Genomic DNA, 23,191 nt, shown 5'->3' with positions numbered 1-23,191 from the left:
TGGCCACCAAGCCTATTTTGTATTCCCTCTTCATCTTCACCCCTTCGAATTCCAGCTTAATTTTAAGGCTTAAGTTCTAGCAGCACCGACAGAAATGATTTCCTCAGCACCCTCCCCAAGTCTAGTCAATGATTTTCCCAAAGTTACTTTGTATTCTGAATTTATGTATGGTTCCCTTTCCTCACCAGAGTATACTCTCAGGGCACGGACATAGTGGCTGACCTACAGAGAAGGTAATAAATGCTTGTAGGATTGATGTCCTCTTGCCATTTGGAATTGCAAAGAATGATGAGACAAGTTTGAGACAAAAGATGTATTTGCAAAAGTAATTGTTCAAAATCAGGGACTCCAGGGGTGTTGGGGTGCAGGGGAGGACTGCAGAGTTGTTAGGGATACTCAGAAGGAAAAATGTTCCTCCCAATAGAAAGGAGCCAGGCTCCTCTTGGTTTCATTGTCCTTTGCATGTTAAATTCTCCTCTCAAGGGCTTAATCCTTGAAAAGCCTCAGGTGACTCCTTAAGCTTTTCATATTGACCCATTTCTGGTGCTTGGGAATTTAAAAGCAGAAAGTACCAATGGCTTCTAAAAACCCACCAGAATACCAGAACCCACTTCTATACCCTCCTTTTATCCCATTCCTCAAAGGGATTGTTCACAGTGATTTTTATGTTGACCCTTTTCTAGTGTTTGGGGATTTGAAAACAGAAAAAAAAAAAAAAATAAAGCATTGATAGTTTCTAAGAACCTACCAAGATCCCAGAACCCTCTTCTACACCCTCCTTCTATCCTATTCTCAATGGGGTCATCTGCAGGAACACTTTGACAAAGACTTTCTCTATTGCCAGGGTTGAGCCTTCATCAAGAGCGAGCCAAAGCGCAACCTATGTGCTATCACTTTGATAACATATATAGGTAGGCAGTTCCCAGCTTTTCCATTCATTGAAACCTAAGCCAACAAGAGAAAATGTGACCCAGTTCCTTTCTGGGAGAGCCTCCAGTCCTTTAGCTTTTGGTTTAGAATCTTTAGGCCTACTCACTAAAGCTTTACCAGTGAATGGTATCAAACGGAAGTGGCTAAAATATGTTTTTCTATGCTATGTGGCCTGGTATCTTTAGAATACCATATTAGAGGAACTTGAGTGTATGCTATCCATGACCTTGGTTCAGAGGAAGGAGGAAGGGAGTTGGAAAGGGGGATTTTAGTGAATACTCTCAATGACCTGGAGTTGGAAAAACTATGACAAGGATCCTCTCTGACTTTGATCTGGAGAAAGCTGGAACTGAGAAGACGTCTCTCTGAACTTGGGTTGGAAAAAGCGGGACCTCAGAAGAATCCTCTTGGTGAACTTGGGCAGAAGGTAGTAGAAATTCAATACATTTGTTCAGTGATCTTGGAACAAAAATAGAGGGAACTCGTAGACATGTCTTGTTGAAATTGACCTGGAGAAAGGTGACTTAGAATGGATTCTCTGAGTGAACTGCTGCTGCCGAAAAGGGGAACTTTTGTAAATTCTCTTAGTGAATTTAATTTGTAGAGAGAGACTTTCTCTGGGTTCTTCCTCTAATTTGGGGGAAGGAAAAGAGAAGGAGGAAAGAGGAGAATGAGACAGAAGAAGGGAGAGAGGGGAAGTTAAAAAGGGAAGGGCAAGAAGGCTACCAGGCCTCTTGAAGCTCAGCTTTAGAAAGTATAATCCCCAATTAAGGAGACAGAGAGCTCCTTCTCGTTTTGGCCAGCAGGGTTTGCTTGAATCTGGAACTGGAACGGTCTTTCCTCTTCATGATGTCCAGGTTCCTTGCCTTCAGTAGGCAAGAAAAACACTACCTGTAAAGCCAACCAGAAAAAGGACCCATTAAACTCACCACAATCTCTTTGTGTCTATCATCCTCCTTCCCACTATTCCTTACACATGAATTCCGAATCTTTCCAGTGACTGCCAGTGACTGCCAGATGTTTGTACATCCTCCCTGTCTTCTCCTCAGTTGTCTCAGCAGAAAGATGGGGGGATGTAGGGTTAAAGGATCTATATATCAGTTCTGGGAATCCACTTTTGCTATTGCTGTGATATTGACCAAGATCCTTCATCGCTCTGGGCCTCTCTCTACATTACCTGCCGTGAGATGACAAAGTGGATGTGGAGCTTTTAGGCTTTAAAACTATGATCTGAAGATTCTCTATTCTTTCTCTTCTCAGAGGGCTATTACTAGCCACTTTTCTCATTTCTAACATCTTAACTGCCTTTATTATTGAGTTAATGGAGAAAGTAATGGGGGCATTTATTAAGTGATCACTGTGTGCTCAGAGCTGAGCTAAGTGCTGAGGAGAATAGAAATATAAGACTTAGTTAATATCCTCAAAGAGCTTAAACTCTATTTTAACTAAGTTAATGCTGGTCATGTCTGTTAACTCAGGTTTAGATTAATATCAGAGAATCCCAGAGTTGGAGGCATCATCAGAACACACATAATCCAACTAAATCTCTTCTCCAACACCACCAGTAGGCAGCCACAGGGCACAGTGCTTAGAGTCCTGGTCCTCAGACACTTACTAGCTACCTGGGTAGGGCACCTGCCGTATGACAAGCACTTTATAGATGCTTATTCTCTCTGTTCCCTCCCCAAAGTCTCTGGGGAGATGGAACTTATTGAATTTAATGTCAGATCATCCATGATCACATCCTGGCTCTTGTGTGACCCTCAGCACCTTTCTAGGCCACCGTTTGCCCTTCTGAAAGAAAATGCCATGGGCACTGAACTAGATGAACTCCAGGATCTTTTGCAGAACTTGAAGACATTCTTCCTAGACTGTGTAGGCAGAAGAGAAAACATTATTCTAGAGAGAAGAATCAGGGAGGAGTATGATCATTGCCCTTTGAAAAAGAGATTGAGTCAAATCTGTAGAACTAGGGTCAGAACTAGGAACAATGTGGTAATGAATAGGAGTTAGCAAAAAGCAATTTAGGCTTGCCATCCAGAAATCTTCCTAAATCTCAGAGCTGTCTTAGAGGGTGCTATCTCGGGAGATAATGGCATTGGTGGGCCCTCCTCATCAGAGCTCTTCAGGCAGGAATGGTATGGAGAGTCTTGTTCTCATGCAGATTGGACTACACTCAAATTCTCTGACCCTCTATGTCCAGGTCACTGCCTTACTGGGGAATTGTCAGTGCGTTGCTGGAGGGATATACACAGATGGAGAAATGAATGGAAGTGGAAAATACAAGGAGAATTTCAGCCAAATGTGTAGAAGTTGGAGTCTTTTCTTCCGAATACTCTAAAATTTGTTCGAAGCCATTATCTAAAGGTTTTTTAGAAGAGTTTGTGGGAGATCTCTGCCTTTTTTTCTACCATCTTGGTTCTAGCTCCGCCTGTCCCCTTTCTTCCAAACTGAAAATGTTTCCACCTCTCATCCGCCCTTCAACTGACCTGTCCTTGTGCCAGGATTGCATCACATTTCTGCTCAGGGCCACTAGATGGCTCCAGAGTAATAGAATATGTCTCTTAGAGTCAGGAAGACCAGAGTTCAAATCTGTGTGACTGGGCAAGTCACTTATAATCTCTCTTTCCTTCAATTGCCTCAACTATAAAACGGGATAGTAATGGCACCTACCTTCGAGGGTTGTTTTGACTATCAAAAGAGGTAATACTCAAATTACTTAATACAGTGTCTGGCACATAGTAAGTGCAATATAAACGTTAGCTTATTATTATTAATTCCTAAAGTTAGTTATCCTCCATGATAGTTACAAGAACATAATTTTGAGCTTTTCGTTCTCCCACCTCTTTGGCATTTCTCCATATTACATTGGTCTTAAAGGCTAAGACCGTCACAGTGATGCACAATTCAGCAATAGTGAGGAAAAGTATCAGAGCCAACACTCCCTGTGAAACAAGAGAAAAGAGCAATTAATAGTCAGGGAGGAGGAGGGCTTCTTCAGAGTTGCACAATAAAGTTGTGTCCAAGTAAAGCAGACATCCATTGGAGAACGTGTGGAGTGGCGCCATACTGTCCCGGACATATTTAGCTTTCTTATTGTATTGCCTGTAGGACAGCATTAAGACATTCTCCATTTTAAGCATTTAGATACTACTTCCCATAAGCTTAAGATGTGACTTTGTCTACTAGGAGTAGGGGGACTTCTTTCACCCCAGTACACACCATAGCTTGGATGATTTCTGGATTTTGACTCTACCTAGCTTTGCCCCCCCCTCCCCCCCCCACACACACTGTGTTTGGCCTTTGGAATACCCTGCATGTTCTGGTGCTGGACACTTTTAGCAACCTAACTTTGGGGAAGGGCTGAGATGGATAGTTAGCCATCCCTGCTCTAAGGCAGAAATCTATCTTTAGCTCATGGTGGGGGTTCATGAATGTAGCACATTGAACTGAAGAGAAGGGGTTTCTGGTGTATCTGGGAAAGAGTTAACCAAGATTCTTTTGTCCAGTCAAAAGAACACTGGTTCCCTTGATAAGAGAACATGGGTTCAAATCACTTCTCTGACACTAACTTCAGTCAAATCCCTGAAGCTTGATGGCCCTCAGCTTCCTCACTGTAAAAGAGGGGGAGAGTTGCTGAGAGTACCTCTGAAGTCTGTCTGCCTTCATGAATGTAGCAGATAAACCTTTACCCCTCCCAAAGTCTATACATTATCTTGCTGAGATTTTTTTTTTCTGACACATACCAGAATGAAGATAGGTGGTTCCTGAATACATTGGCCCTGGGTTTCACTCTCATCACTGTGGCATATGGGGACCCCTCTGAACCTCACTTTCCTCATCTTTGAAAGTTCCTACCTCAGAGGGTTGTTGTGAGGATCAAATGAAATACATTGCAAATTTGGAGAATCTAAAAGCCCGAGTACCATTAGATTAAAGGCTAATATTTTGAAAAGCATCTATATCAGACCTGTGGGGTACATCTAGTCTTGTATTCCATCTCAGACTGAGTCACCAAAGCATTTATCAGGAAAGGTTCTTATACACTTGTTGATATAACATAAAAAGCCTATGACCCACACTCCCTTCTTGCCTTTTCTGACTCACAGGCTTCAGCATCCATTCTTTTTAGCTTCTAGCTTCTAATGTATCCCCCCTTCCCACCAAATGTCATAAAGGACTATTTCTGTGAATTGCAAGCTGATTTCTCTTAGGATTTAATGGTTCACTCCAAATTCTGGTACTTCAATATTTGGAGGAATTCTATTTTTACTTCATCCAGACCACCAGGAATTCACAGATTTTTTTAAATCATAGTTTTAATTAATATTCCATTTTCAATTTTTATTCTTTCAAATGAGCATTGTTATCTATTATTGGTTATATCTTAGCCTTTGCCTCAGTCTAGAAACAAAACATTGTGCTGTGCTTTTTGCCAGGGGGATATGAAATGCTGCCCATTATTTAAGGCTTTCTTGATCATCCTCCACCCAACAATGATAGTTATTGCCACTCTCTTCAATTTCTTTTTTTAAGTTACTTTTTTTGCTGGTTCTTTTCCACCAGAAGAGTGAAAAACTCTTTCAGGCAGAAATGGCATCACCTTTTTTCATTTATATTCCTACCTCAGCTAGAGAGAGAGAGATAAGGATAGGGACTTGACCTGTGATGTCATTGGTATAGGGAATTCTCCCAATGCTGGTAAACTCTGTCTCCGCATTGTGGAGATCTTCCTGGCTTCAGGGTCAGCTATTTACCACACCACGTTCTACCCTGTGGTCATCGGATGTTTGCTGAATTGAAATCAAAATGAAATCAGAACTTGTGGAGGTTTAAGCGAATGAGGCCTTACTATTCCACATAATTGGGCCAGCATTGTGGGATTTTGATATATAGAACAGAAGCACTCACTAGAAAGAGTGTTCTCCCAATAGCACATATGCCAGACTTGGAAGGAATCCGGCAATGGAAATAATTGTCTTCATGGAAGCTGTAAAGAATGATAGCAATCCCCGCTGCAGCCACCAGGGTGCTCACCACGCCCAAGTATAGACTGATGCGCATCTGCAAGAGAAGGAGCAGTCAGCAGCTGGCTCTAAGCACCCCTGCCCCCTCCATCCTCACCCCCAGCTGGACAAGGTGCCACTGAACCCAACCAAGGAGGTTGAGTCCCAGGTGGGCAAAGATAGGAACAAGTCCACCGATTAAGTGGGAGATAGAGGGACACCTGTGAGGGGCCGCCAGAGGCTAACGACACAAATCTAGGAAGGCTGGACTTCCCAGGAATTCTGCAGTGGAGTCAGAACACATATTTAAAGTCAGGAGCAACTCAAACTGGCCACTCAGGATCGAGTGTGAATAACTATTAAATTACTATTAAATTAAATTAAATTAAATTAAATACTATTAAAAAGTATTTGACAGAATTAGAAAAAAATGTAAAATTCATTTGGAAGAGCAAAAGGTCAGGAAACTGAGGGGAAAATGTACAGAGCCAGAACTCTGGAGAAGTCTACTTGAAACAAGGTGGTAACTTGGAAGAATTGATGAGATGATGGTTCTCTAGTTCACATATATACTTAGTACTTAGCAGGGTGATTTAATGATTGTCTAAGTTCACACATAATCAATATGCTTTAATGATGTAATTACAATAAGGTATTTAAGAGCCAACAAGGACTGGAAGAGGGGCATTCCATCTCCCACCATCCTGGTGGCTTTCCTGCCTCCTGCATTCCTCCACTAAGACGACCAAGGCCCATCTGAAGGTCCCTCAGAAAGCTAGCTCAGCCCCAGGCGAAGGAGACAGCCTGTGAAGGAGATAATAAAGACTTTGGACTTTATTCCTGACTATTCTTGTGGTGATTATTCTCTTGAGATCAAGGCTGGTCTGAAGGCCCTCAAGAAAGCTAACCAGAACATTACAGAAAAATGTAAAGGAAGTAAATTCAACAGTATCAGACCTTAAATCATACTATAAGGAAAAGCATTATTGAAGTATAAAATGAATAATTTCAATTGTTTTAAATTAATTTTTTTTGACATAAATAAAACCTATGTATCCAAGAATAGGAGGATTGCAGAAAATTTGGGAAAAAAACTTTCATACAAAATCTCTCAGACAGAATTGGGTTAGAATACTGCTGTGGTATAGGAAATGCTCTATATGTTTCTAGATACCTCTAAATGTATATGTACTAATATACATAAATACACATAACATATATACACAGATATGCATATATGTATATATCCATGCTTCTCTGATTATCCATGTTTTCTTCAAGTAGTGGGGAGGGAGGAAAAGAATAAAAAGTACGCATCAGAGAAAATAAAAATAAGGAGGCAAAGAAAAGCCAGAGAGCTTTGAAAATAATATGAGTATTACATAGATTTTCTTGAAATGAAAATTTATGGTTTTGTTTTGAATCTTTTCCTATGGTCTGCTGTGTATATGGCAATATTTTTTCTTTTGTCATTTTTTATTTGAATTTAAAATTTAAATATATGTATACATTTAAAAAAGAACAAGGGGATATTGTAGATATACTTTAACAGAGCATTTGAGAAAAATCTCTCATATTGTCCTTGTAAAAAAAGTGGATAGGTACGGTTTATGTGATGGTATAATGAACTGGATTCATAACTATTGGGATGACAAAGCCAGAATCATCATTATTTATTTGATGTCAACTTGGAAGTTGGTCTCCACAGAAGAATCCCAGAAATTTAGTCTTTGTCCTATGTTTAATATGTTTGTCAATAATTTGGATGAAAACATGGATATGAATTTTGGAAATGACACAAAGCTACAATGGATAGCTAACACATCAGATGGCAGAGTCAAGATTGAATAAGATATTTAAATATTCAAATAAGATATTTAAAACAACATTGGCTTGAATAGACTATGATGATATGTAGGGTTAGACTTTGGATTTTTGATTCCATTGATAGAGGGACTCCCACATGAAGTGATCTCTTCTACTAATGCAGGTTAGCACCTTCTCTGCAACTTGTGGTTGTGGAGATTACTGAGCAGCTTAGTGACATCCAGTGTGCATCAAAGGTAGAACTTGAATGCTGTGTTTGAGGTCAGTTCTCTATCCATTACTCCATGCTTATATTTTCAAGCTCATCCACAACAATTTACACAGAGGGCCAAAGAATTAACTAACATGGCAATTAAAAAGAAGGGATGACTAAATGTGACTGAAAAAGTGCTGTGGGTTTGAATGGCATGCAAGCCTAATATAAATCAACACTATGACATGGCAACCAGAAGAGCCAAGGCAAGCTCCACTGGCAGGCCATGATAGCTCAGTCTCTTCTGTCCTGGTGTGACCCCATCTCGAAGACAGTTCAGTGAGGTGAAATCATTTAGGAGGGCCATTGGGAGCACAGCCATAGTGCTAAAGGTCTTCCTTTCATGCCACATGAGAATTATTTGAGGGAACTATGAATGTTAAACCTACAGAGACTCACCCACCGAAGGGATGTTCAAATCTGTGACAATTGTTGGGTCATGTGGAAATGGTCTTGTGGGGATATACCCAGTCCCAGAGGACACAATTAGGACCAGAGGGAAATAAGGGTTTGGGTCAAGGGCAACAGAGATAGATTAGTTTTGATATCAGGGAAATTTTTTGATATCAGTAATTAGAAATATCCAGATTCCTTTAAGCAAAGACAGAATGACTACTTATTCTCCCAGAGGGAATTCCTTTTTAGTTCTACTGCTGCATGGACTGGATGATAGCATAGCCATGTGGCTCAATGGATAGAGTGGACCTGGAGTCAAGAAAACCCAAGTTCAAATCCAGTCTCAGACACTAACTGGCTATGTGACTTTGGCCCAATCTCCGAATCTTTTCCCTTCCTTAGTGATCTCAAGTGCAAAATGTAACATAGCATCTTATTCCCAGGGTTGTTAATCAAATCAGATGATATTTGCAAAGCACTCTGTGAACTTTAAAGAAATGCTAGCTTTTGTTGAAATTATTATGATTATGTGATTATTATATATTGGGAATTCATGATTCTAAAGCTTTGGACCATATTTCTTTCTGAGAATTTTTTCTTTTTCTTTTTCTTTTCTTTCTTTCTTTTTTTTTTTTTTTTTGAGGCTGGAGTTAAGTGACTTGCCCAGGTCACACAGCTAGGAAGTGTGAAGTGTCTGAGACCAGATTTGAACTGGGTCCTCCTGAATTCAAGGCTGGTGCTCTATCCACTGCGCCACCTAGCTGCCCCTCTGAGAATTTTTTCATGGAAATTTTGGTTTTTAAGGCTCAGCATAGCAGTTTTTGAAGATCAATTTATTTTTTTTAAACCCAAACAAATTAGATCTCCATAATAATGTAGGGAGTTGATGCATTAACAAATAGAAAGTCTGATTTCCATTTAGATAGGCCATGGAAAATCACTATGGACCTGGCGATTTCTGAAAGCTTTTAATCAGTAACTATTAAACTACATGGAAATTTTGATATGTCAAGAGATTGTTCTTACCCAGCGAGGATGTTTTATTTCATTAAGAATTGTGAAGTATCCTGTAATAACATACTGTTGAGAGAACACATTGGTTACAAAGTAGACCCTAAAGGGTCTTAAGAAAGACTTATATTTAAGAAAGACTTGTTGATTGACTGACATTCCCTCCCCAAGTTGTCACCATAGCTCAGGATGGAGTCAAGGATCCCCAGTGGGGAAGATAAACACCATGGTGGAATAGGTAAGCTCTGGGTCAGCTATGTATGTGCTCAATACCCAGAAGAGCTTAGAGACCTTTGTCTAGATCTGTGGGGACCTCCAGGGCCATCTAATCCACTGGATTATTGGGAACCGTGGCCTCTGATGCAGATTTCTTTATAGAGATGTCCACCCTCAACCCTAACCCTAGAAATAGCTATGTGACCAGGACTGTCATATCCTTCCCCCATTACTCGCTTCACCAGTTAAGCCATCTTAAGGCTAGGCTCCTCAGATAGACAGCAATCTATTTACTGAAAGTGTAATTTGTACAGTGGTAATAAGTGAATACACAGAGTGTGGTAAGATGGCACCACTCACCAGAGGCACCATAGTGGGATGACTGGGGCCTGTTTCTACTGCCCTCTTTCCCATGGATGCTATGGGAACATGCCTTCTCATCCCTGGTCATCTACAAGTCCACACTCTCACCCATATTCTATAATCAGGATCACAAACACTGCCAGGGAATCCTCTGTTTTGTCTCTATATTATTTACTATACTCACACATGCTCCTGCCCAGAATGGATACCCTGTGACAAAGATAATAGGATAATTTTTTTGAAGATGAAGTTTGTTGACACTGTGCCATAAAATGTACCCCATGGCAGTGATAATTAGACCCAATAAAATCTGGAAAACCTGCATAAAGAGAAATGGGTCAAAATAAGGAGGTTGGTTTAAAAATGGTTTGCTTTTTAAAAAGATATTCAGCCTAATCTATTTCTTTGGGAGCTCAGGAAGAGCTCTCCTGGCCCAGGATTAGGGGAGGATGCTGAATTCTTTGGGTGACCCCTCAAAATTATTTTATCTTCTCCATCTAGATCCATTTGATTGTGAGCTCCTTGAAGGAAAGGGCAGAGGTTTGTCTTTTTTTTTTTTTTTTGTATCCTCAGTATTTAACTACAATGCACATATTAAAGGCTTATTTTATTGCTTGATTGATAGGCCTTCACTTGGCTAGAGATGAGAAAGACCCAGCAGCCTGACCTCAGAAGGAGAAACCTCCTCAGAGAAGGATGTGAAATAGGCCTAAAGAGTTCTACCTTCAGAAGATAATCTCTCTGTTCCTGACTGGTCATTGTCTCTCCCAGTTCAGCCCTGCCCTCACCCACAGTTTTGTCTCAGAACATCCTTAGGGTGATATCACTATTGCAGAATTATATTCTACCCATGTCAGGAGAGGATAGCTCAGGGAAGATCTAAGTAAATGTTTGTATTGGCCCTAATTCTGACTCAGTACTGCACCTGTGGAAAACCTTTCCAAGGTCAGTAGTCATCCAAGTTACAATTGGGAGGAGAGAAAGAGGAAACAAGTGATAGATCAAAATATAATTATTTTTATTCATTTAATGAAGGTTAATAAATACCTATTATGTAAAGAGCATTGATGGGCAGAGGGGTTGCATAGTGGATAGCTAAGGATCCTACATTGAGCAAGGGTTTGAGATTCCAGCCCATCTTTTTGTCAATTGCATTAGAAGGATTCCAAACCAAGTATTTTATGTGGAGTGAGACAAAGGGAACAAGTCTTCATGCCTTATCAATTCAGGGTTTTAACTCCACTAAGTTATTCTGTCCATTATATTTGAGCATTTATGTTTTTAATGAGTCACATCACATGTATTATGTACTAGTGGGACTTTGGGGGAGATGCTGCCAAAACTTGCTTTTCTCTTTTACTTATTCAAATAAACATTTATTTATTTATTATTATTATTTTTTGTGGTCACAGAAGCTTTTATTTATGTTTTAGTTATTAATTAGCAGAGTCATAATTAGATTGGATTGACTAGGTTTGGTACTTCCTTATGTTAGTTCTTTGAAAGGTAATTACCCCTTCTCCTTTTCTTAGCTTCAAATCATTATTCCTGAAGATATCTTCTTCCAGAACACTGCCTGAAATTTTTCCTCCTTAAGCAAATATTGACTCCTGAGAGTTTAGGGCATTGAGAGTTGACTGCATACCAAAAATTCCAAATTACAAATAAACATTTATTAAGTAGCTATTTTGGGCAAGGCAATCTGGATTACCCAAAGTCATCGATTGCCAGCTCTTGGCAGCCTATCACAGTATTACTGTTTGGATTCTTTCTCAAGGCTGTACTCCTGGACTTCAGTGGAAATACCTTCAATTCCTGTGGCTTTTCCCTCTGATTGGCTGTTTCTTCCCAGAATCTCCATTTTAAGGAGGTCACCTAAGACAATTTATCTTTATTCTTCTCTAAACTGAACTCTAAACTCTGAACTTTGTTCCTTGCATCCATCCCTTCTCAACTTTTCCCCTTGTGTGTTTTCTTCCATTAGAAGGTAAGCTTCTTGAGGGCAGGATTGTCTTTTTTACAAATACTGTTTGGATAGATCCAGGAGAAAACTGCATAGTAACAGCAAGATTGTGTAGTAATCAACTATGATAGACTTAATTAGCACTTGTCAGCAATGCAATGGTTCAAGACAATTCCAATAGACTTGGGTTGGAAAATGCCACTTATACTCAGGGAAAGAACTTTGGAGACTGAATGCAGATCAAAGCACACTAATTTTCACCTTTTTTCATTTTCATGGTTTTTCCATTTTGTTGCAATTTTTCTTTCTCAACATAGCTAATATGGAAATATGCTTAAAATAATTGTATATCTATAAGCTATATTAGTTTTATTGCTGTCTTGGGGATGGGAGAATGAAGATAAGGAGGTAGAAAAAATTTGGAACTTAAAATCTTACAAAAATAATGTTGAAAACTATCTTTACATGTAATTGAAAAATATAAATTTTATTAAGTGAAAAAATGCAATAGAATAAAATCAAATAATGCTTGGGAGAGGGAGAGAAGAAAAAAAGATTAAAAATATTTGCATGATTAATTTTGTTGTATGGTTGAAAGGAATAGCAAGTTATGCATAGTAGATTTGCAGTTTCATGTGTAATCATCTTTTTATTGTACTTGTTATAGAAATGCTTGTTTTCTTCCATAAATTAAAAATAAAAACAAAAAAATACATAGTTACTAAACTCTTAAAAAGCAAAAACCAAAGACTGTTTGTATTTGTATTCTCAGCATTTAGCATAGTGACTGACTCATAATAAGTCAGGAACTGAGTATGGTTTGAATTTTTAAACATTGAATTAAGATTTTCCTTTTTTTCCCTCTTATTCAATATAGTGTGATAGTTATTCTCAAGAAGAATTTCCAAGTCACAAGACTAATTCTTGTCTGTAAACTTGTCTCTAATTTATCCTGTTTAAAGTTTGGGTTTAGAAAGGAGGTAATTCTTAGAATCATTTGCCTGTAATTGGAGCAGAGTAAATCAGGAACAGTTAAACCAGGAAACTTTTCAAACATGGCATCCTATCTCTTACTTTCCCAGTTCAGTGATCAACTAGATTGTTGTTCAGTTTTTTTTTTTTTTTTTTTTTTTAGTTATGTCTGACTCTTCGTGATCTCATTTGAGATTTTATTGGCAAAGAAACTTGATTGGTCTACTATTTCCTCCTCCAGTTCATTTTATGGGTGAGGAACTGACGCAAATTAGGATCACCCAGCTAGTGTCTGAGGTTGCATTTGAATTCATGAAAAGGAGTCTTCCTGACTCTAGGCCAAGCACTCTATCCACTGCAATTACGCAGAAATAAAATGTGATTTCCTTGTGTCCCTAGCACCAAACACAGGTTTTGGTACACAGTAGTTCCTTAATAAGCACTTGTTAAATGAGTGGATGAGTGACATGGTCCAGGCAGAGAAGAATGATTTCTCACCCTGACCCCAACTTTGGAGGCAGTCTGACTTACCCCCATCATCTTCGGCTCCCCCTTCAGGAAGTTCAATAGGGTCTTAGGAGGCTTGTAGGGAAATGCAGTAATGACTATCTGTTCTGTTTGGAGAGGATCCTTGGGAAGTTCCTGGATCTCCACTACCCTAGACTTTGGTGGCATGGTAAGGAAATGGATTGTTTGACAGGAATATGCTAAGCGAACAGGCTGGCCAACATCACAGCCGAGATCATGCTCTGCTCCTCTGCCAAGGTTACCAGGGTAGCTTGACTGCTCCTGGACTAGGTATTAGAATCATGGAGTCACAGGGCCATGGAGTCATAGTTCTAGAATCCTAGTGTCATAGAATCATGGAGCTGGTGGGAGCCTTGGGAGCTTTCATCCTACGTTTGAAGAACTTGGTCATCCAGGAGCCTTTTTTTCTAAGGACTTCTCAACTGCCCCGAGTCTGTAGCTCATGGTTAAGAAGCACGTGAAGTATCTATCTCTTTCTTACTTCAAGCCCATTTCTCTTCTCTGTTTTTTTTTTTTTTTGTGGACTTGGAAAATGTTATTTTAATATCACCCCCATAAAACCATCCTTATATTGTATTTGGTGCTTCCTTAACTTTTTCTTCAAGGTAAAGAATTTTCATTTCTCTTAAATTTTCATTAGAAGGCCTTTTAAGTTCCATCCCTTCAATCAGTGTCTCTTTTCCTTTTTTCCAGAATTATTTTTTTCAAACAGAAAAAAATCTACCTCTCTTCTCTCTCCTCCTTAGTGCCCAATGACAACAAAATAAAAACAAAATCCCTGTTATAAACAGGAAAATCGAGCAAAATAAATTTCCACAATGGCCATTTCTAAAAGAAAGAGTTAATAGATTTGTTTATACATTGTGTGTGTAAATACAAATTTGTTCTGATGTTGTGTTTTGAAAACATGAATTTGTTCCAATATGATTAATGTATTAGAGAACAATTAATTAAATACCATCATCTATCGTTGTTCCTGCATCCCCAGTTAACTCCAGTGGAACAAGAACTCTGACCCAATTTTCCTCCATGTCTGGCTTGCAGAAGGGCTGAGTGTGGCTTAATCCAGGTTTTTTGTACACATGGATTTGGAGCTCCAGGCTTTGATACATTAAAGCTTCTAGTGATGTGGAGAGTAAGGGAAAGTTCAGCCTCTGCCCCTCTCAAAAAGTATAAGCCAAGCCTTTGGTTTTTCCCCTCCATCCAGAGTGACCTGTGAGTCCAGGACACCTCTGACCCTGACTGCCTTGGAATGCTTGTGCCCCTCGAGGCACATGGGATAAGTAGGCCATGGCTGAGTCTTGTAAGGAGGTGTGGATAGAGTCCAAAAAGAGTCCCTCTAGGGGAATGGATGACTGGAAAAAAGAGCCAGGGAAGAATCGGGTCCCTTTTGACAGGAGCAGAGCACTTCAAATAAGCTAAGTAGAGGCCTTTGGTTAGGTTGGTCCCCCCTCGTCCTTGTACCCCAAGATGTACAGAATAGGCCATGCCCCAGAGTCACAAAGGCATGCTCTGGAGGAGTGGCAGTTTACACCTTTAAAGAGAGTTCTTATTTAAATGAGAAAATCATGGACACTTGCCATCCCCATGCCCCCATACTCACCTTCACCTACCTCCACACACACATACAAATCCTCCCCACACCAGGTGGCACATAGAGAGCATGCTGATCGGGAAGCCGCAGCCTTCCTGCCCCATGTTTTGAACTACTGTCCTTGTGATATGGGCTCCAGGCTAGCCTCTGAGACTCAGGTCAGTGTCCATCCAAGTCCAGAGGCTCCCATATGCCAGGCCCTGTGCTAAGCCCAGCAAAGGCGGAAGCTCACCCTGAGAAAGTTGTCCCCTGAATTATCTCCAGCAAGTAAGAAAGACCAAGGAGCAGTTGTCAAAACATTCTGGCCACGTCTGGGAGTCCACAGAAATGACGTTTTAAAATCCGATCAGCTCACGGGATTGCAAATTTCCTGCAGATTCAGATTCTTGTCAGTGGCTCTTGTCTGTTTTATAACTTGGTCAAAATGAGAGGGCCAAGGATAGCACTCTGAAGACTTAGAAAACTTTCCAAGAAGTGTAATCACAAATACACAAAAGACAAGCATGCTGCTGTCTTGATTTATACAAACACATGTTGCTGAAGAAAAACAATCCTTTGAATTTGTTCAATGTTTTAAGTATCTCCCCCAGCTAGGAAGGCAGGGCCCCCTCAATTTTCCAGGCTGCGGAAAAATTTTGTTGAAATATTCGGCCTGTCATCTCCTGACTCTAGCTATATCACTTTCCCCATCCCCTTCTTCCCTTGGCCAAGTCTTGTGTTCAAATCTTATTAATAATGCAAATACAGTCTCAGACCCTTAACATTTACTAGTTGTGTCACCCTGGGCAAGTCATTTAATACCAATTGCCTCATTAAAAAAAAAAAGTACTCTGTAAATAATACTAATAACACAAACTAATTTACAATGTATCTTTCTATGGTCCTTCAGGGCAACTGTAATTATGATTCTTCAAGCTTAGAGAATTATTAAGGAAGTCAATATTTAAAGGAGTTCATTTAGTTAATTCACTGGAAGATCAGATTCTGAAGCTGAATTTTAAATACTTTGACCATGACCATTTGAAAAAGACCCTGATGTTGGGGAAAATTAAAGCAAAAGGAAAAGATGGCAGCAGGGGATGAGATATTGTCACAGAAAGTCATGATCTTGGACAAACTGGGAGATAGTGAAGTATAGATGGGCTTGTGGTACTGTTGTCAGTGGGGTTAAAATCCTACATGATTGAATAGCTGCTAATATTAATGGTGACAAAAATGTTTATAATCCTAAAATGGAGGTGATGTTGATTTGGATCAAGCCACTGCCACTAGAAATCACATATAAGTTATCTTTAAAGTTTCTAGATTTAGCGATTATAAATTATGCTAGAAAATGTTAGAAATGACTCATCACAGGACACATCACAGGAGCCTGCAAGAATTTAGTATCTACAATGATGGACAGAGGTAGCTACACCCAGAGAAGAAACACTGGGAGGGGAATGAAAATTGTTAGCACTAATATCTGTCTGCCCAGGTTGCATGTACCTTCGGATTCTAATGTTTATTGTGCAACAAGAAAATGATATTCGCACACATGTATTGTACCTAGACTATATTGTAACACATGTAAAATGTATGGTATTGCCTGTCGTCGGGGGGAGGGAATAGAGGGAGGGGGGGTAATTTGGAAAAATGAATACAAGGGATAATATTATAAAATATATATATATATATATATATATATATATATATATATATATATATATATATATATAATAAAAAAAATAATAATTAAAAAAAAAAAAAGAATTTAGTATCTATTGAGTACCTTGTTAGGTTCTTACTAAGTGCTAATGAGATAATGAGATATTAGGTTCTTACTAATGCTAAGTCGGTACTTGACAATTTTCTAGTTCCGGCCTTTCCTGGTAGTTTGACTTGTGAATTCCTGGGGAAGAGCTTGTGTGCTTGGGAGGAGCAAGCTCATTGGTTGAAGTGGTTCTTTCCAGAAGCCCTTGCATTATCCCACGCCCATTCTTTGGGAGGATAAAAGAGGGCAGCTCGGGAGGAAAAAAGTCAGTCTCTGCTCTAGACAGACTTGACACGGCTCTCTGCAGGAAGGGAAGTCACTTCTCTGGACGAGAGTTAACAGCAACTGCCTGGAGACAACGGTTCACTACAGGAAGAAGAATCTGTCTGAGAGATTTGAGTAGACACAGCAGATCTCCTCCCAGAGAGCGATCGGCAGCTTCTGGAGACGACAGCACGTTACAGTACCTAATGAGATATGGAGGCTCAAATATTTCAGAAACTTTAATCTACCCAATTTAAAATGTCCTTAGCCCACCAACTATTCTAAAACAGAAATTTTATAAGCTGAGCAATTGTCCATAATTACCTGGATAAAACTTAAGGGTCACTGTTTAAAACTCATGATCCCCAAACTCAATGGAAAAAAGACCTATCAAAGAAAAATAAATGCATGTCGAGACAGGTTGAGGTTGTTATAATCCCTTTCATCCCAACTGCTACTGATATCCTGAGGACGCTTTGTCTCAGCCTAAACAAGATGACTCTACACCCTAATATTAAATTACAAAACACAGATCTTTATCCACCTGTGTAACAACCCATAAAACATCAAATAAAGTATTCTGAAGGATTTAGGGCACCTGAAAATTTTAAAAGAGACTGAGAATACCCTGAATAAAAGAACAAAATAATTACTTATCCAGGACCTTTTGTATCTGACTGGGAGTGGGGAGAAACAGATAGAAAAAATGAGATAACACCTGGCATTCATAATAGCTTAAAAGGTTTGTAAAATACTTATTCACTGTTTTGTTTAATCACAACAACCTGGTGAAATTAGTGTTTTTGTTATCTTGTAGTCCTGCCCTATTTGGGGTTTTCTTGGCAGAGATACTGGCCATTTCCTTCTCCAGCTCATTTTACAAATGAAGAAACTGAGGCAAATAGGTTTAAGTAACTTGCTCAGTATCACAGAGCTGGTAAGTATCTGAGGTTGGATTTGAACCTAGAAAGATGAATCTTCCTGACTCCAGGCCTGACAGTTACTAGGCTAGCCAGTGCTTTTGTTTATATTTATTTTATAAATGAGCTTCTGGTTGTAAAGTGAATCTCAGAGAGGTTGAGCAGTCACATCCTAATTTCTGAGGAGAAGATTGGCTCAGATCTTCCTACCTCCAAATCTAGTTTTCCATCCACTCTACTATGAAGCCGTTGATTTTATAATCCAGGGATATATAGCAGCACCAAGAATATACTGGTTTTGAAAATATTACCTTTCTTTTGGTTATTTGGGATATATTTTTTCATCCATCCATGAAAACATTTATTCAGTGTCTTTTAAGTGCTGGATATTTAATAATGTTACACAAAATATATAATATAGTTATAATAGAAAATATAAAAATTTAAAAACAAAGTATATATTATATACAATATATATGAAATAATATAAAATATAACAAAAATTAAACAACAGATTTACTGAAAAAAATGTATATACTTAAGTGCAAATCTAACCATTCCCCTCTCCTACTAAAATTTTTGTGATTCCATATTGAGCCTTAGAATAACATTTACCTAGGTGTCTACGGTGATCCTAATCTATATCTGGCCACTGGACCCAGCTGACTCTGTAAGAGAAAGTGGGACTGGTGATTTTGCACAGTCCTCCCTCACTTAAATCCAATTAATTTGAATGTCATGGCATTACCTTCCTCTTCAGAACAAAGGAAAAACAAGAATACAATTTAAAATCCTTTAGCTTTTAAAGCCATTATCCAACTGGCTTCTACCTATCCACCTGGTCTCAAATTATCTTGCTCTTGCACTTTGTGATCCAATGAATTTCTAGACAAGGCACATGAACACACATTTATTATGTACCTACTATGTGCTAAGCACTGTGTGAAAGAAGAATTGGGGATACAAAGGCCAACACCACTGTCTCATCCCCTTTATCTTCCCCCCAAACTAACAACTAATTCCCGCTCTCCAGGATCTCATAGTCTAGTGCTGCAGACAATACACAATTAAATACAAACAACATGTAATAAGATAAATTTTTAATCTCAGAAAAAGTGAATTAAGAAAGGTTTTTTTCAGGTTAAGTTTTTAGCTGAGAGTTGAAGCTAGGAAAGTTAGGAAGCAGAGCGAAAGAGATGGTAGGAGAGAGAGGAGGAGAGATGGAGAGAGAGAGATGGAGAGAGAGAGAGAGAGAGAGAGAGAGAGAGAGAGAGAGAGAGAGAATGTGAGAGTGTGAGTGTGAGTGTGTGTGTGTGTGTGTGTGTGTGTGTGTGTGTGTGTGTGTTTGGGTGTGTGTATATATGCTCTAGGTGTGGGAGACAGATGGTAAGAATCCCTGGAGTTGGAAGAGGGAATTTCTGTTGGAAGAGCAAGGATGTCAGAGTCACTGGAGGACCTGGACAGGACCTGGACAGTAATTGTAAAGTATAAAAAGTAAAAAGTACAAAGAATAAAGTATAAGAAGTAAAGTAAGTAAAATAAAGAGTGAAGTATAAGAAATAAGTAAAGAGTAAATCAAGTATAAGGAATAAAAAATAAAAGTATAACAAGTAAAGAGAAAAGTATAAGAAGACTGAAAAGGTAGGAAGGAATCAGGTTATGAAGGACTTAGAAACCAAACAGGATTTTTGATTTGATCCTGAAACTGACAGGGAACTGCTTTGAGTTTATTGAGTAAGGATGAAGTGAAGTGGATGGGATGACATGATCAGATTTGCACTTGAGGAAGTTCAATTTGACAACTGAGTGGAGAAGGGAGAATAAAGTAAAAGACTTGAGGCAGACAGATTAGGCTGAAGGCTATAGACTCTTGCAAGTGTGAGGTGAGAGCCATGGTAATGACTTTGTCAGAGGAGAAAAAGGGACATAATTGTTATGAAGGTAGAAGTGATAGAACTCTTGTCACCTGCTTGGACATGAAGAGGAGAGAATTTGAAAACTTGAGGATGACACCTAGGTTATGAGGCTGAATTACCAGGGAGATAAAGGTATCCTCAACAACACTAAGAATATCAGGATGAGAGTAGGGTTTTAAGGAAAAGAAAATGAATTCAGTTTTGAACACGTTGAGTTTAAGACGTCTATGTGACATTCAGTTCATGATGTCCATGAGGAAATATGAGATTAGAAGTTAAGAGAAAGATTAGGGCAGGATATATATCTACTTGGAGATGATCAGATCCATAGGAGCTGATTAATTCACTAAGTGAAAAAGTATATAGAAGACTAAAGCCTTGAGGGACATCCACAGTTAATGCAGACAATTTGGATGAAAGTCCAGGAAAACCAGGAGAGAATAGGGTCATGAAAACTTGAGAAGAGAATAATCGCAAGGAGAGAAAAAGATCATCAATAATGTCAACAATCAATGATGAGGTTGGAAGAATATTGCAGAATGTTAAGAGTGAAAGGAAAAGCACTGGAATCATTGATTGTAGATGGCCTTCTCAAGGAGTCTAGCCACAAAAAGAAAGAAACATGGGTTAATATATAATGAAAATTGATGAATCAAGTGAGTTTTTTTTGAGGTTGGAGAAGAGATGGACATGCTTTAGGCAGTAGGAAAAAAGGAGATGGAAGATTACAATATGCTGGAGAAAAGAGGATGGAATGGGATCACTTGTGCATGTAGAGGTGATTGTTTTGGTAAGGAGAAGGGCCAGTTATTCATGTGAGACAAGAATGGAGGAGATAGGTACAGAAGACATTTCAGGGATGGGAGATGAAGAGCTCTTGGTGGGTGACCTCAATTTTTTCCCTTGAAACATGAGACAAAGCTCTCAGCTGAGAGAATAAAGTTCTTTCTGTGATCTCCCTTTTTTCTTTTCTCCTATCATCCTGATACCATTCTGGTGTCTCCTCCTTTCTTCTCCTTCACTCTGTCTCATGTGATGACGTGGTCTTATTCCTTATCAAGAAAAAACTCTTCTATCTATTCAAGTGATTCCTCCTCCAACATCTCCAACGGATCACATCCTGTCACTCTGACTCTATCACTGATTTTCATTTTTTTATTAAAACTTTTAATTTTCAATTAACAGATACAGACTCAGTAATGGCACTACTAGGTCAAAGGAAATGCAGTTTGATAGTTCTTTGGACACAGTTCCAGATTGCTCTCTAGAATGGTTGGATCAGTCCACAACTCCATGAACAATGTGTCCCTGAGAGGTGTGAGGTATCTTTATTTCTCTAAAAATATATCTCCTACCCAAAGTTATTGTGAAAGGTATATGATCTGCTTTTCACTTTTTATAGAATAACTTTTAATATTAAGGTAGCTTTAGGGGGCAGCTAGGTGGCGCAGTGGATAGAGCATCAGCCCTGAATTCAGGAGGACCCGAGTTCAAATTTGGTCTCAGACACTTAACACTTCCTAGCTGTGTGACCCTGGGCAAGTCACTTAACCCCAGCCTCAGAAAAAGAAAAAAAAATTAAGGTAGCTTTATAATAAATTAATTAAGGCAAGGAGGTGGTACAGTGGATAGAGCTCTGACTTAGAATCAGGAAGATTTCCAGTATGGCCTCAGATACCTCCCAGCTGTGTGACCCTGGGCAAGTCACTTCATCCTGTCTGTTTCAGTTTCCTCATCTGTAAAATGAGCTGGAGAAGGAAATGGCAACCCCCTCTAGTGCCAAGACAACCCCAAATGGGGTAAGTCAGACATGACTGAAAAATTACCAAACAATAAGGCGTAAAATATATTAGAGTCTATTGTGGAATGTAGTGTAAAATCTTATCTAAGTCTAATTTCCACCAGCCTTCTTTCCAGTTTTCCTAGTAGTTTTTGTCAGATAAGGAGTAATGTGTATTTTCTGGTTCATTAAACTGAATTTTTGTTTCTCTGTGGTGTAGTCTATTCTATGGATATACTTCTTTAATTTTTTTTCCTTTTTACTGAAACCAGATGATTTTCTCTCAGTATTTCATTTCTCTAGACTCAGCAGTTCTAACCAAGCAAACGACTACCTTCTTTTTATTAGTACTGGGGGAAGGGAATGGAGAAAGGAATGGTGTATATTTGAGTTCTGTTAGCAGACATAATATCTAATGCTATAATAACTATTATTCATATAGCATTCTATACCAGGCACTGTGACAAAGGTTTTGTGGTTATCTCATTTGATCCTTATAACAATCCTGAGAGATAGATGCTATTATTATGTCCATTTTACAGATGAGGAAACTGTGGCAAACAGAATTTAAGTGACTTGCTTAAGATGACACAGTTTAATAAGTTTCTTAAATCGGCTTTGAATTCAGGAACATGAAATCTTCCTGATTCTGCCCCTATATATTTATCTTATTTTCTTATCTTGGATGTAAGTTAACATCCTTGATGTTTGCTGTAACAGTGTTTCTCTCAATTATGGAAGGTTATTTTCTTATCCATTCTGGTGTTCTCTTTCATTTTATCGATAACCTAACCCATTCTCATCTAAAATGATAAGTTATACTTATTCCCCCTCCATTTGTGCCATTGCTTTGGTATATTTCTTTAAGGAACTTTTTGGTTCTCTTTTTTCTTTTCAGTTGGTATTCCCCAAACTCCATTCTCACCTCAAACCCCACAAGTTTTACTTAAACTATTTTGATATTTAGTTCTACATCCTTTTGTCTTAGCTCTTCCCTTCCCTTTTACAAATGGTTTCCCTAATTTTGTGGTTTTACTTATTTATTTATTTTGTCTTTTCTTTACTTATTTTTCTCCTTCTTTCTATCCCTTCTCAGTTAAAAATCCTTCTTTTGTCTCCTCCAACTTTAAAAATATTAGTATTTCTCCTATATCCAGGGCTTTTCTTCTTTTTTTTCTTTTTCTTTCTTTCTTTTTTTTTTTTTTAGTTTCATTAACTTTTATTGGCATAATTTACAAAAATAGCAAATTAATCTTTTTTAATAATATATTTTTATTTTATATATATGTATACACACACACACACACATACACATGCATGCAGAGTTTGGAGCAGCTAGATAGTATAGTAGATAGAGCACCAGCCCTGAAGTCAAGAGTTCAAATCTAGCCTCAGACACTCAACACTTCCTAGCTGTGTGATCCTGGACAAGTCACTTAACCCCAATTGACTCAACATTAACAACAACAATTGTGAGAAGGGTCATTTTCCCAAACATA

At 38.7% G+C, this 23,191-nt stretch overlaps 2 protein-coding genes across 16 annotated transcripts in view; one reads left to right on the top strand and one right to left on the bottom strand.

The window, feature by feature from the left end:
* Positions 1-23,191, top strand: part of LOC141546740 (membrane-spanning 4-domains subfamily A member 6D-like) — a 276,103-nt gene that overhangs the window by 236,003 nt on the left and 16,909 nt on the right. The gene's annotated exons all lie outside the window — the stretch shown is intronic.
* Positions 299-13,757, bottom strand: LOC141547832 (membrane-spanning 4-domains subfamily A member 14-like). 2 transcript variants are annotated; one of them, XM_074276441.1, is made up of 6 exons: positions 13,469-13,757; positions 10,187-10,321; positions 9,439-9,492; positions 5,842-5,994; positions 3,774-3,875; positions 299-1,821 (listed from the first exon to the last, which is right to left on the bottom strand). In XM_074276441.1, the coding sequence occupies exons 1-6, from the start codon at positions 13,610-13,612 to the stop codon at positions 1,678-1,680; spliced, it is 732 nt and encodes a 243-aa protein (XP_074132542.1). In that variant the 5' UTR covers positions 13,613-13,757; the 3' UTR covers positions 299-1,677. The 2 variants fall into 2 exon arrangements, with proteins under 2 accessions (XP_074132542.1, XP_074132543.1); XM_074276442.1 differs by lacking the exons at positions 9,439-9,492; positions 10,187-10,321 and having other exon boundaries at positions 13,469-13,721.

The sequence above is a fragment of the Sminthopsis crassicaudata genome, chromosome 6 (assembly GCF_048593235.1).
Source record: "Sminthopsis crassicaudata isolate SCR6 chromosome 6, ASM4859323v1, whole genome shotgun sequence".
NCBI lineage: Eukaryota > Metazoa > Chordata > Mammalia > Dasyuromorphia > Dasyuridae > Sminthopsis > Sminthopsis crassicaudata.
This window is presented reverse-complemented; position numbering and strand designations above follow the sequence as displayed.

Coding starts and splice junctions, on each gene's coding strand:
- LOC141547832 (XM_074276441.1), bottom strand. CDS start 13,612: ATGCCACCAAAGTCTAGGGTAGTGGAGATCCAGGAACTTCCCAAGGAT. Junction 9,493..10,186: donor CATTCTGGGCAGGAGCATGT/GTGAGTATAGTA, acceptor TTCTCTCAACAG/TATGTTATTACAGGATACTT. Junction 5,995..9,438: donor AAATAAAACATCCTCGCTGG/GTAAGAACAATC, acceptor CTTCTCTTGCAG/ATGCGCATCAGTCTATACTT.